This window comes from Abrus precatorius, unplaced genomic scaffold (assembly GCF_003935025.1).
Source record: "Abrus precatorius isolate BTA unplaced genomic scaffold, Abrus_2018 Scaffold3, whole genome shotgun sequence".
Lineage (NCBI taxonomy): Eukaryota > Viridiplantae > Streptophyta > Magnoliopsida > Fabales > Fabaceae > Abrus > Abrus precatorius.
In genome coordinates this window covers 7,380,114-7,394,745 of record NW_020874373.1, presented here as the reverse complement: position 1 = coordinate 7,394,745, position 14,632 = coordinate 7,380,114, and the positions used below count along the sequence as shown (strand labels likewise).

Below are 14,632 nucleotides of genomic sequence, written 5' to 3'. Positions count from 1 at the left end.
GATAAAAAATATTTAAATTTAATCTCAGTCTCAAATTTAAATTTTAATAAATATAATTGAATTTTAACGCTGTAATAAATGGATTGTTCAACTATTCATATAAAAAAATGTACATAAATGATTATTTATTTATTTTAATTTTAATGAAAAAATTATAAACTCGGCCACCAACTACCGCAGTAGCATTAATTGTTAGATGTTGCCTGGTCCGTTTATTGCGGTGCTAAAAATAATTATAAACTCGGCCACCAATCACTCCCTCGTTAGTCGTTTCAACGAAGATGCTGCGGATATCCATTAGGTGTTTTGTAATTTGAATGTTGTTACTTGTGCTGAAAATACTTTTTTATTTTTTAGTCTTCGAAGTTCTATAAAAATTACTTTAAATAACATATAAAACATTCTTTAATATATTTTTACAGTTTAAAATTTAATTAATAACTTATGAATTATTATCTCATTTTATTTCAATATATGACATGATATTTAAAACAAATAAAATTCCATCGGTGTATTATGTATTATTGAATATCTAATGTGTTTAAACTCTTGTATGTATAATAATTGCGATAAATTAATAATATTTCACAAATCATGGTTGGATTAACTTTTAATAAATATTTATTAAAATTAATATTTTGTTAACTGTGATACGTAGTACCGTTTAATATTGTCTTGTTTAAAATACGAGTGGAACGATAAAATATATATTTTTATAGTTTTATTTAAAAACATGTAAACAGTTAAGTACATTTTTAATATCCCATCTAATATATTTTCTCAGTTTAAAAGAGTATCATCATTCATTACAGTACTTTTTATTAGACAATAAAATATAAAATTCATATTTTAACACGTCTTATGCCCTTTTTCCGTCAAACAGCGAGGTGCAATAGAACTTCAAATTATGTTAAAGAAATAATTTTAAGTATCTATGTACAGTCCATGCCTTATTTTTTTAAAAGATAAAATAAAGGATAAAGTTCGGATATCAAAACAGTGAAATTAAAAAAGAATTTCAATTAGTATCGAATAAATTTAATAGTGTAAATTAACAATGAAAAGAAGCTTTATATTAACATTTGAGAATATTTGATTCATTATTGTTTGTATTAGATAATAATTTTAAGAATTAAAATAAAAACTTACTTTTATTCAATTTATTTATTTTTCATTAAAAGATTTTGAATAAATATTTTTCCTACACTTGAGCACTTTAGTTTATTATCATGTCCTGTGGCATCAGACGTGGAGGGAGTTAAAGAAAAGGAAAAAGAGAACAAGATAAGAAGTAAAGTACCACTAAAGAATTAGTAAATAATAGAAGAAAAGAGAAGAGAAAGAAGGAAGCACCAGCACACATATATAATAAAAGGTGGTTGTCGGTGATTTCGAGCGTTTGAGTTTGATAATTGATGATAGTGGAAAGGGAAGGTAGAGAGGTGTGTAAAGTTTCGTTTTGTGTGTGTAACAAAATAGAATCGATAGATATGAACGGTGGAATTGGTATAGGGATGGACATATGGAGGCATCACACGCATGAACCCAGCCACAACCAGTGCACTTCAGCACTCGTAAAGCACATAAAAGCCCCTGTACCTCTCGTAAGTACCAACAATTAACCTTAAACTTTGTGTTTTCCCATAATTGAATTCATGAAATTATTGTGTCAGGTGTGGTCCCTGGTGAGAAGATTCGACGAGCCCCAAAAATACAAGCCCTTCGTTAGCAGGTGCATCGTCCAAGGTGACCTTGCTGTTGCCATTGGCAGCGTCAGAGAGGTCAACGTTAAATCTGGTCTTCCCGCCACCACCAGCACTGAGAGGTTGGAACAACTCGACGATGACCAACACATTCTTGCCATCAAGATCCTCGGCGGTGATCACAGGCTTAAGGTTTGTGATTCCCTTATTCCCTTTTCCAATTAAGAACAACGACACTCACGTTTTGTTCTGTGAATTTTCGCAGAACTATTCCTCCATAATAACAGCGCATCCAGAGGTTATTGACGGAAGGCCTGGAACCATGGTGATTGAATCGTTTGTGGTGGATGTGCCTGATGGCAACACCAAGGACGAAACTTGTTACTTTGTTCATGCTTTGATCGGCTGCAACCTAAGCTCTTTGGCTAGTGTTTCTGAGAGGATGGCCGTGCAATTCGCAGGCTCCAACTGATCCATGATAAGGTCTATGGGAATGAGTATTCTTGCATAACCGTTCCTCTTTAGAACACCTTAGGTGGTTCTCTTCTTCAGTTTTGTCACTATGAGATTATACTTGGAGTGGGAAATTGAGTTGTTTTTCTTCTTGGGTTTTGTGTTCTACACTTTTTTTTTTTTTGTACATATTCTTGTAAAAAGAAAAGAATTTTCTCATTCACTCGCCGTTTCTTCTCTCAACAGCTATGAATTTACGTTTTACTTTATTTTGGGCTTATTGTTAAGAACACTTAGGACTATTTCTTATTGAGGCTGCTTTCAAACTCAATACTATAACTTTTTCTCGTGAGGGAGAAGATAAGGACAACCCGTAGGATGTTTTGAGCGAAGAGGGGTAGTTGATGATGTCACTCTTTGGTATAACTTGCACGGCATTTTTTCTTTTCTGATAGATGGCTTTTGTAACGATAATGTTTGTTGAACACCTCATGTTTTGGGATTTTTTTTATGATGAGTATAAAAAAATAAAAATAAGCGAAGAAAAAATATCTAGTGTTATTTATTGTGTTAATTTTTAGTGATTTAAATAATAAAACTTTTTGGACTGCTTGATAGGCCCACAGAGCCACAATAAGATGTCTATGCTGCTGCTCAATAATATCTCTGCTCAAACTTTTTACACCTGAGACTCGCAGAAAAGAACATAGCAAATTGCCATAGCAGTATTTTCATGAATCGAACTTGAAACTTTAGGACAAGTTTTATTCCCCTTGTAACGCAGTCGTTGTTAAAAAAAAGTTATGATTCTCTTCTCTCTGTGGATCACGGTTACACTTATTGATACATATGGCCCTATTTGAGCAAGGAACAAAAAGAACGGCACAACGGATTCTTACTTTTAGGTTGATTCTACAATGACTATTACTACCTTCAGAACCCCCTAGCAAGTAATTTGATCAGATCATAAGAAATGGAAAAGAAAATGCTGTAGGTTTAGACATGTTTCTTATTCCCGATGACCGTGACTGGAACAATTCCCATTCATAAAATGATGATGGCAAGCTCCATCTCTGAATAAAATCTCGCGACTTTGAGCTAAAGAAATGTACTTTGCTGCTGGATGATAGTCATGATGACAAATTCCAGTTTCTTAACTACCCTGTCACCCTGATAGATGCTCCACTTTTTTGTTTTCATCAGTCCTTGTTTTGTGCTAACTTTTCATTATAAATGAGCACAGTCTTCTCCTCACTGTCATCTATGTTCTGATGGATACAACTGATATCAGGTACATAGCTCCTCTTTCGGTTGAGAAAAGTGTGGAATCAATTTTTTCTCATCTTTGTGGATGTAAAATGGGCACTTGAAGAAGTATATGCAGACAAATATGATATGTGAACAAGAAAAAATATGTTGGAGCCTGCAATTTTTTTTGGCTAGTATCTACTTCACTGCATTCCAGTGTTCTTTGCTAGGATTGGATAAAAACTGACTCACAACACCAACTGCATGCGCAATATCTGGTCTTTTACAAATTATGACATACATTAGGCTTCCTACCGCAGAAAAATAGGGCACTCTACTCATTTCTGTCTTTTTTTCATCACTGGTTGGGCATTGTGTATTGCTCAGCTTGAAATGTCCAGCAAGTGAAACGCTAACAGATTTTGCATTATTCATGTTGAATCACTTGAGAATTTTCTCATTGTACTTCTCTTGTGATAGCCATATCAACTTATTGGAATGATCTCTGATCACCTTCATCCCAAGAATTTGTTTTGCAGGACCTAAGTCTTTCATAGCAAAAGACTTGCTTAAAGCATTCTTTAAACCAGCAATCTTGGTCTTATCATGCCCTATGATCAACATGTCATTAACATATAAAAGCAATATAAGAAAAGTTCCAACTTCATACCTTTTGATGAACACACAATGATCATCAGTTGTCTTCTTGAAATTGTGTTCGGTCATGAAGGATTCAAACTTTTTGTACCACTGTCTGGGTGCTTGTTTCAGACTGTATAGACTCTTCTTTAGATGACACACTAAGTGTTCCTTGTCTCGTTCTTCATAGCCTTCAGGTTGCTCCATATAGATTTCTTCTTTGATGTCTCCATACAAAAATGTAGTCTTGACATCAAGTTGTTCAACTTCTAAGTCTAGACAAGCTGCCAAACCCAAAGCTACTCTTATGGAGGAATACTTCATCACTGGTGATAATATCTCATCAAAGTCAACTCCTTTCCTTTGATTGCACCCTTTCACAATAATTCAAGCTTTGTGCCTTGGTTTTGAGCTTCCGTCTTCAGTTTTGAGTCTATACACCCATTTGTTCTTGAAGACATTTTTACCTTTGGGCAGATCAATCAACTCATAAGTTTGGTTATTGTGTAAAAAGTTCATCTTCTCTTCTATGGCTTTAATTCACTCTCATTTCTAATCAGTTTAATTTTATTTATGAGTACACTTACGAGATATTCACTAGAAGTAAAATACTAAAATATGATAAGTTTAATGCTTTTTATTTCTAATTTAATTTTTCTTTCTTATATTTTTATAATTTTAATAAATTTTAGCCAACAAATTAGCCAATAAATAAAATATATTTAAAAACTATATTAAAAAATATGTTATCAACTATTCTCGTCGACGTAATGTTATACTTGTAGGTGTACAATTTAAAACAAATTTTTAAAAGTAATTATTTTGACAGACTTAAAATTTGAAAAAAAAAAGTTAAATATAAAACCTTGCTAAATAATAATAAATTAAGTTACACTTCTTTAAAAATGAAAAATACAGAAAAATCTTTAATAAATTTAAAAAATAAATAATAATTTATTATGTAAGGGTAAATTTGAAAGATTAGAATATTATCACACTAATATATCTAGCAAAGTGAGTTGTCAAATATTTATTAAATTCTAACATAATAAGTGTTTAAAAGCTGTTTAATATAACGAATAGCCAATTAATGAAATAGTTACAATTAACTTCAAGTACTATTCTTATGGGGAAAAGGGTACCAGATTACTAGATATGCCATTTAACTAAAGATGCCAGAAAAATGTAAATTTGAAAAACGCATGCATCTACCCTAAAGTCTTAGGCCATATTCCGGCTAGCTAATGCAAACTCGAGTCTATTCGAACTTGCCATATTTTGGCTTACACCATCTTTCAAGATTATGCATAAGCAGTCTTGTGTTTAGTTTAAATTACTGACTGATCGGTGGCTAATTAGGAATCACTTATAACCTCATGCAGTTCAATTAAACTATTATCTAACTCAATAAAAGGGCATTATTGCTATAATTTTTTATGAACATTTAAGACAATTTTATAGTAAAGATTCGAACGATAATTGAGGGCCTTAAGGTTGCATTCAAATATCTATTTTATTTAAAGACTTGATAAATAATTAACCATGCAAGCGCTTGAAAAATTATTATTGCATTGAAATTCACCTTATGGCTAAAGAAAACAAATTATTGAAAAGGGTAGTGTAAAACCATGAAAAGCTAAGGGTGAAGACTTCCCTTACCTCAATATTATAAAAGATGCATGCATCTTCAGATTGGACTTCTTCATGACATTGTGTAATATTCGTCAAACTACATCAGATAAGCAACATGAAGCTTGTTCGTTCCCCTTTAAAGGCCTCCTGCTAGGGGTGCAAGAAGGTGGAAGCCTTTGAAGGGGAGTGAACAACCAACGTGTTGAAGATCAATCCTAGCAAGGTGAGTGCCAAAGGATGCATTTACTATGAAAAGGTCAAGATCTTTGTATACATGTAAATTTCTGTGTGTTTTTAGTACACATGTATGTGGCGTGAAAATTAACACACGGCATTGAATGGAGTGGGAAGTGGGGTCTCCACCGTTTATCTTAGACACTTGATCTGAGTGGCCTAGTCAGATACTTTGATGCTCGTAATGTTCTAGTGTCTAGTACAAAATATTGCATTAATTGACGTTTGGACTTCGAATCATGGTAGATCAATGCATATGTATCTATGGTCTGCCCTAATGTAGTCACCAGAGAACTAAATAATAGTCGCGTCGTTACCAATTGACCTTGAAGTCCAAAGTATATATGAAGTAGATCCGATACAATGTGCCAATTCAAACAAGGTGCCGGGCGAGTATACCAATTTCAACTCAGTAGTACTTTACACCCTGAAAATGAAACATAAGATAGGCTATTTACTGAACTACTAAGAATCGAATTTTAGCACTTGAAATTTCTCGTCACTCTCCATCTTTAAAAAAAAAAGAAAAAACCTTTGTTTAATTAACTATGTACATAGGCTATAATACGACCCTGTGCAAAGAATAATCTAAAATGAAGGGTTACATTTGAGCCTCCATACGTGGCGTAAGAAGAGGTACGTCAACTGCTGGTTTCATTTTTCTCTGACAATTTATTGGAAGTTGAAGAACGGAAGGATTAGTAATTTGGGGCTCTTTTACTTAATCATTGATTTTTTAAAAATAAATTACTAATAATAATTTTTAAAATTAATTTCTAGTCTGAAGTAAATCTGGCTAAGGCATAAGTTTTGCCATCGGCGAAACTTCCAATTCTTTTTTTAAATAAATTTTGCCTCTAAAATATAAAATTTATAAAATTTTAACACATCATAATATTATAAGTTTCATAATTATAATAGCAATATTTGTTTATTTTAAAAATAAAATTAAGTTTCACCACAAAAACAATAAAACTCTTCATCTTTGAAAAAATAAATAAATCATGTACTCTTCTACTCAAGTTTTTTATAAACTCTAATAATCAGTTCCATCTTAATATTTAAATTCAGGAGCTTATAAAGAAGTTGAGTAGAAAAACATGTAAATTTATAAAAATGATGAGTTTCGTCATTTTTGTAATAAAATTTATTTATTTTTAAACAAATATCACCATTACAGTTAAAAATTTTATAATGTCATAACATATGTTAAAATTTAATAACTTTCACATTTTAAATGGTAAAATTTATTTTTAAAAACAAAAAAAAATTAAAATTTCGTCCTTAATAACGAAACTTATGTCATGTAACCAGATTTATTTTTAGTTAATTTTTAAAAAAGTTATAATTTAGTAATTTTTTTTAAAAAATCAATAATTAAGTAAAAAAACCTTAATTTGGGCCCTACATAAATAAATACATTTAAATTACAAAAAAGTTGTCTAGAACTGTTAACTCAAAATTTTACTCGTGCTATTCTGTCACCTTTTCATTCATAAAAGACTTCATTGTTTGAATCCTTGTATTCATTTTTAAAACAATTTTAATTTGAATCTGATCATTATTAAACACTTATAGTCTTTGAAGACTTCACTTCCATACATATCCCCACATCGCAAATACTCGTCTCCTCGACAAAGCTTGAAAATCATTATCAAGGTCAGTCAATAATAAGACATCACGTAAATTTACTTTGGAAGTCCCTCCTCTGAAGAACACAAAAGCTAAAAAGCAAAATGCTGGAGGATGGGGTAGAAGAAAGAAGAGCACTTGCGTATAATATAGAAGAAAAAAGAAACTGCATATACATTCTTTGAAGCTCACAGTGGAAAAAACAACACACGGTAAAATTCCGGTGACGATTTTATTGTAGTTGCGCACATGTTAACTTCGTAAGACCTTGTATCATGACACATTTTTATCTTTTAACTTTTTTATTTCATTTAATTCTTTAAATTATTTTTTTATATTTTTCTTCACTTTTTATTTTTAATTAATTTAGAGAATATTTTATACTTGACGTAATCATGAGTATGATTAATAAAGAAAATTATAGATATATGAGTTTTCATCAATGATGATAAGTTAACAACGATGGTTAACTATTTATAAAAAAAAAAAAAGTTTAAACAAGCAATTAATGAAAAATAATTTGCGAGCAGTTAAAGAAATTTTTAGTATTAATTTAAAAGATTTAATGATAATTTATGAGTAAAATGCATAAAAATGTATAACAAAAAATCTTATCCAAAATTTTGTTAATTTAAATTTTTTAGTTAAGTTAAAAGACAAAACAAAGTTTAAAAAATAATTTAAAAGATTAATTAAAATTGAAAAAAATTAAATTAAACTTAAAAATTAAAATTGTATTAAAAAATAGAAAACAAATACAAAATTAACTTAAACGCAAAAAAACAAAAAATATAATTTAAGCTAGATTTATATTTTTTTCATGAATACAAGAAAAATTTGTTAAGAATTATTTAATATGCTTAATATTTAACATTTAATTCTCAAAATAAATACTATTTTTTAATGGTTATAATCTCTAGTTAGTATTATTTATTTATTTATAAATTTTACAGTATTTAAAATGAAAAAATATTTTATATTTTTTAAAATAATTATAATGGTTAATTTTACATTAATAAATAATTAAACTAGTAATTTATTTAAAAAATTATAAATATATTTTAATTTTTAAGATATTAAAAGAATTCTAATTTAAAATTTGGAAGAAGTATATAATTCCTGACGGGTAAATTTAGGAGGACAGCTCAGCAAGCATCCTGTTTATTTGTTGAAAAATTTATTGCGTAGTGACTATTTTCCTATAAACAGTACGATGTCGTTTCTGCAGTTGGAAAACCTAGTGAATACTGAATAGTGATAGTTGGGCGACATGGCGAAGAAGCGAAATCAGCGATCAGGTACCAGTGACGGTAGTCGCCAGAACCGAGTCCGATCATCTTCGGCTTCGGAACGAGACCAGCGGGCTGACTCGGTTTCCGGTCACACCAAATTCATTGGCTTCTTCATCTTGTCTTCTATCATTGCCGTCGTCACTTACAGGTGGAGACAATCTTCTCATTCGCAATATCCAGATTCTTATGTGTATCAACAAGGCCTTGTCACAACCGAAGTTAATTACCAACATGTACTCATTGTAAGTACCGTAATTATAACATACATACAATATTTTCAAGTTTACAGTATCATAGAGAGTTATAGTTTTGATTTTAGTATCTAATGTTGTAAATTTACATTGGATTAGGAGAATTCGAAAGTATCAGAAAATATCTCTCAGCGTCATTATACTTATCCTGTGCTTGCCTACGTTACTCCCTGGTATGTTTTCCTTTTCCCCTTGTATATTTATTTAGCAACTTCTGAGATGAATCATGAATGTGTTACTTGGCATGCAATACTTTCTGCTAAATAAGGAATAAAGAAGCAGTTTGGTTTGATGTAAAGTGAATTTTTGTTTTTTCGATTATGATATAATGACTTGAAAGAAGTATTTGAACTTTTGATTTCAATTGTCAAGTGCTGATAGTTAAATTTGCCATATCCGATCTTGTTTTAGGATGGTATAATAATAGGAATGAAAGAACGCTACTTCTTGGACGCTACTAGTGGCAGCTGCAATGTAGTTGTACATAAATTTGAAATTTGTTTTAACGCTCAATTGCCTAATAAGTTTCTCCTAATTTTAAACCTGAGCATAAACTGATTCAAATATCTTAATTTGTTTTAAAAAATTTCTTTGAAAGTATGGAGTGAGAGAGATGAACAAAGGGAGTTGAGACTTGAGAGAGAATGTGTTTGATTGTGGTGGTATTTTTTTTAATTTAATTTAAGTGAGAGATCCTTAGAAGTATTAGCTCTATACAGTAGCATATTTAATTATGGATGAAAGAGATATGTGTTCCCATAATACAGTTCATTAATCTGCATGATTCTTAAAATTGAAATTCTTTTTATTTTAGCTGGCTGAAACCAAAAAAGTATGTTAAGTAATTGGTTTGGTTCACTCCACAATTAACTCTGAAAATATTGTTGATATAGGAGTATTTGCTTTTTGCTTTAGCATATAGATGATAGAGACATGTATTCATATGATGCAGTTCACTAGTGTGTATGATTCTTAAATTTGCAACTTATTCTTTAATTTTAGCTGGTAGAAACAAAGAAGTATTGTAAGTAATTGCTTCACTCAACCCTTGAAGTTATGGGTTTGATTGTTAAACTATCATGATTCTTCTTCTTCTTCTTCTTCTTCTTTTGGTGGTAAAACCCCTTCATGTCATCGACTGTCTGATCTGCTTCCTAATGCCTAACATCTTCATAGTTGTATTGCTTTATTTTTTTAGTGAAAATTCAATTTTCTAATCAACTGGGGTGAGATTCTTTTCCTTTATGTGCCATTGTTCCTGTGTTTACTATCTATGTGCATCTTAAAATAAAATGTTAATTATGACAGGAATTCTCAAGGTTATGAGTTGGCAAAAAGGTTCAACTCGAAGTTTACGCATTTATCACCCGTCTGGTATGATTTAAAGAGGTATGTACCTCATTCCCAAATAACTTGTTGAAGAAATAGAGGGGTGGAGGCAGAGTTAAGACCTGTCCCATTTCAAGCTCACTTTGTGTCAGTTCATCAGAGCTTTAGAGTTTATTTTGCAAGCGTTAGAAAATTCAGTAGCTTTACATTTTGGTTTCTGAAGTTTTACTTGTTACTTAAGCCTTCTGACCTGGGATGCCTCCCTAAACTCCCTTTTCGAAATAAAATATTCAGGGTTAATTTAAACTGACATTACAGCCTTAAGGGTCATCAGAATATTTTATATCCTCATTTTTTGTAATTTATGCACTACATTGAACTTCTAGTGAACTGTTGAATACTTGATTATAAATCCTAGGCGTTGCTGTTTAGTGAGTTTTTGTTATATTGCTTTACGATTTTGCTTCATCAGTTGTTATTGCCAGCCAACAGACTAGCTTAGTTCTAGAGGGGAGACACAATGCTGACAGAGGATGGATCTCAGAGCTTAAAAAGACAGGAGAAGCTTTGGTACAATGAATAAGTTATCTACTTTAAACTTTTTTCATATCATCACTGACAGATTAAATGCCTCTTGTATCCAAAAGTTGTTTAAAAGCTATTTACTTGATGATATTCTTAATTTTGGATTTGTAAAAGTAGAAAGTAAAGTTAAATTGGGGAATTGTGTATGGGCCAATGTGTGTGATGCTCAGACAAAAGGATTGCTTTGAGTCTGGATTATTATGCTCAATCACTCCCCAATTTAAATTACTAGACCTCTACTATTCCTGTAAAGATTAGTCCAGATGGAATGTGACTCATGTCACCAACAGCTAACAATGGAACAGTAGTTATATGTGTATTTCCCTTTAGCTTTGTTCCTTTGCTTCTTTCTCAGCACTTTATTATCACTTCATTCACTTGGCCAATAGCTTATTTATATTTGAAATTTCTGAGAATTCTATCCTTTGATCCTTTATTGCCAGTACATATTATGGAACATGTTGAATGCTTTGTAAGTTTAAGATGAAACCTATGATGTTAAACTTTGCAGTGGCCACCCACCTGACATGGGTATCGGCAGTAGTATGTAAGGCAATTTCATAATGTGAAATCCACTTTATTAACATGAAAAACGGAAATAGAATAGGTAATGCATCTCTGGGATACACACATATTTAACATCCTTTAATGTTAAATATTCCTAGTGACTAGTGAGCAGTGGGGCAGGGTTGCAGTGGAGTTTATGACACATTTTGTTTTTAAGGTTGTTGCTTATTTTAACCCTCAACCCAAGTAGAAACTTGCAAAGCCCAAGTAGAAACTTGCAAAGTGATCTGCGCCTTGGACTGGCTATAAATGTTATGTTCCCAATGACTAACCTTATTTTATGATATCCTTAACTTGTGAGACCTAACACTTGTTTAATTGTCTTAGGATTATTGTTAAGCTTTTCTTTTTACTGCCCTTGTTAAAGCAATTTCTTTTCATTGCATGTAGATTTTGCCTAGAGTTGTTCTGCAAGCATCACCAGCTGTGCTGTTGAGAAAGGAAAAACAAAGGAAGAAAGCCATTAACCTTATAGTAACTGAGTGCAAGTAAGCCTCTAATTATTTTTCTAGATACACTTTTTAGGCTATAGTATTATGGGAACAGAATTATTTCCTTTATGCTAGAAATCATGGATTTTGCCCGCGTAAGCTTCTCAGTCTCATGGTCTCTAAGTAATCTATTCAATTTTGTTTATTGTCATATGCTGCAAGGATGAATGTTTGGATTCGCTCTTGTTGCCATCAGCAAATGACATACTACAATGAGCACATCATCATCAAATTTTGAAAGGGTGGAAATTATTTATGTGAAAATTACTGCAAAGCAATTCTTGGGAAAGATATTCTAGTTTAGGAACATAACTAATCACTCAATGGGTTAATGATGTTGAACAAGTAGTTGTTAAGTAGCCATAAATTGACTTGATTAACCATTTGAGTGATTTGTTGTTCTTATGCCAGAAATATTTTTGCCGATAATTCCATATTTTTTTTGGTAATTTTTCCATATTTTTTCTGTACATGGTTTATGGTGTATTAACGCTTCTTTACCCAGCGGCCTTATAGTAGAGTGGCTCTTCCCTATAGCAAACCCGTTACCCATTTACTGCATGGGTATCAGAAGTTGTTCATGGCAGCAAGCTTTTAGAGCCATATATGAGACACTTCCTTTCTGAATACGATGTCTGTGTTGTGCTATAATTTGCTTATCATGTGAATGTTCTTCTGTAGGGAAATGGGATATGATGGTATTGTTTTAGAATCTTGGTCAAGGTGGGCAGCTCATGGTATCTTGCATGATCCAAACATGCGGAACTTGGTGAGCATTTGTTCCATTTAATCTTTTCAGATGGTTTTTATTCAGCAAAGCTATAATAGGGAACTCTGCCTTTTATTCATGGACTAGACTATTAAGATTTCTTCCAATCTTTCAATTTTTGAGATTGTAGGTCTGGCATTATTGAATGGTTATGTCATAATTGCAAATGCTACAGTAGTGACTGAGCTGGTTCCCGTCCCATATGGAATAGGGACCACATAATTATGTTCCCTGCAATTTGAAGTATACCATTATGATTTTTTCACCTGTAATACAGTTTTGTTATTGATAACTCTATTAGCATATGTATACATTGCCACGGGAAAAAAACAAAATATTGTATTTATTCCTCACATTTCCTGCGAGACCAGTTTATCCATTTGGTATTGGGCTCTCTAGTCCTTTATTCCTCACAAAATAGATATGGTGCTTTCTTCTTTTGCAAGCACAGGCATTGCAGTTTGTAACACAGCTTGGAGATGCACTTCATTCTACAAGCTCAGAGAAAAATAATGGACAGCAGCTGCAGTTGGTCTATGTTATAGGTCCACCATCTTCTGAGAAGCTGCAAGAGCACGACTTTGGTCCGAAAGATCTTGAGACTTTAAGTGAAGCTGTGGATGGATTCTCGTTAATGACATACGACTTCTCTAATCCCCATAACCCTGGTCCAAATGCACCTTTGAAATGGATTCAAATTGTTCTACAGCTGCTTCTTGGTACTAGCAATAGAGCCCAACGCCTTGGCCCAAAGATACTTCTTGGCATCAACTTCTATGGAAACGATTTCTCCCTTTCAAGGGGTAATTCCTTTACATTCTCCCTTCTCTTCCTTTGAACTGAACTTACTGTCAATTTCACTATGGTGCTTGTAGGCACACACACACAAGTAGAACAGCTAAAGTGGTGCTTAAGGGAACCCCACTAGCCCAAGGGGAGCGGAAGGGAGAAGGGGGAATGGGAATGGAGAGTTCCATTAGGGCAGCGTTTATACTTGATCTCTATTGCTTGAGTGTAACACGAGCACCTTTTTTAGCTACTTCGATATTTTGAGACTGTCTTAAAGAACTAGTGCTTTTCTTTTTAGGCTTTTTTGCTTAATTAGTAAAATTTGAGAGTGCAGATGCAGGTGGCGGAGCTATTATTGGGAGAGATTACCTAGCGCTTTTGGAGACGCACAGGCCTGTTCTACAGTGGGACAAGAATAGTGGAGAGCATTTTTTCTTTTACGCTGACGACAAGGATGTCAGGCATGCGGTATTCTATCCATCTTTAAAGTCAATTTTTTTGAGGTTAGAGGAAGCCCGAACATGGGGATGTGGCATCTCCATCTGGGAAATCGGCCAAGGTTTGGATTACTTTTTAGACCTTTTGTGAAAGACCACGGTGTACCCTGTTTTTATGCCATGTTAATGTTTATGTGTAAGTATTCGGTATAATCGAAATCTACTTTGGTTAAAATTGGATTCTATTTTTTCAAGTCTAGTTTGAGTAATGCGCAAGTTAGTTTGTCAGGTTACAACGTAACAAAGATACGGTGTAACAGCACAAGGGCTTGGTGCTAGGTATTTTTTTTGGTCAATGGCTTGGTGCTAGTTTGGGTCATAATTTCTGTACGAATTTTTCTGTCAACAATTTTCGGTCATAAATTCGAGAATCTAATATTTAATACATATGATTTTCATGTAGCAATGAGTAGTCTAGTATGACATATTCTATATTAAAGAAATGACACTTTTTAATACTCGGATGTCTATATATATTTCGAGCTGGGGAGCTAAATTTTATTTTATTCTTGCAATCTTTT

At 32.4% G+C, this 14,632-nt stretch overlaps 2 protein-coding genes across 3 annotated transcripts; both read left to right on the top strand.

Moving 5' to 3' along the window:
* The first annotated feature begins 1,244 nt into the window (after positions 1–1,244).
* Positions 1,245–2,695, top strand: LOC113860607 (abscisic acid receptor PYL9-like). Its single transcript, XM_027493032.1, has 3 exons — positions 1,245–1,604; positions 1,674–1,895; positions 1,969–2,695. The coding sequence occupies exons 1-3, from the start codon at positions 1,416–1,418 to the stop codon at positions 2,173–2,175; spliced, it is 618 nt and encodes a 205-aa protein (XP_027348833.1). The 5' UTR covers positions 1,245–1,415; the 3' UTR covers positions 2,176–2,695.
* A 6,060-nt stretch (positions 2,696–8,755) lies between these two features.
* LOC113860605 (chitinase domain-containing protein 1) lies at positions 8,756–14,322 on the top strand. Of its 2 annotated transcripts, XM_027493031.1 has the most exons (9): positions 8,756–9,075; positions 9,184–9,257; positions 10,393–10,473; positions 10,899–10,983; positions 11,686–11,706; positions 11,956–12,053; positions 12,738–12,825; positions 13,277–13,628; positions 13,949–14,322. In XM_027493031.1, the coding sequence occupies exons 1-9, from the start codon at positions 8,812–8,814 to the stop codon at positions 14,200–14,202; spliced, it is 1,317 nt and encodes a 438-aa protein (XP_027348832.1). In that variant the 5' UTR covers positions 8,756–8,811; the 3' UTR covers positions 14,203–14,322. The 2 variants fall into 2 exon arrangements, with proteins under 2 accessions (XP_027348832.1, XP_027348831.1); XM_027493030.1 differs by lacking the exon at positions 11,686–11,706.
* Positions 14,323–14,632: the final 310 nt, after the last annotated feature.

Bases quoted from the DNA above. Each gene is read 5' to 3' on its own strand.
- LOC113860605 (XM_027493031.1), top strand. From the start codon at position 8,812: ATGGCGAAGAAGCGAAATCAGCGATCAGGTACCAGTGACGGTAGTCGC. The intron at 12,054-12,737 runs GTAAGCCTCTAA...GTTCTTCTGTAG, and splicing joins CTTATAGTAACTGAGTGCAA to GGAAATGGGATATGATGGTA. The intron at 13,629-13,948 runs GTAATTCCTTTA...TTGAGAGTGCAG, and splicing joins CGATTTCTCCCTTTCAAGGG to ATGCAGGTGGCGGAGCTATT.
- LOC113860607 (XM_027493032.1), top strand. From the start codon at position 1,416: ATGATAGTGGAAAGGGAAGGTAGAGAGGTGTGTAAAGTTTCGTTTTGT. The intron at 1,605-1,673 runs GTAAGTACCAAC...TTATTGTGTCAG, and splicing joins TAAAAGCCCCTGTACCTCTC to GTGTGGTCCCTGGTGAGAAG. The intron at 1,896-1,968 runs GTTTGTGATTCC...GAATTTTCGCAG, and splicing joins GCGGTGATCACAGGCTTAAG to AACTATTCCTCCATAATAAC.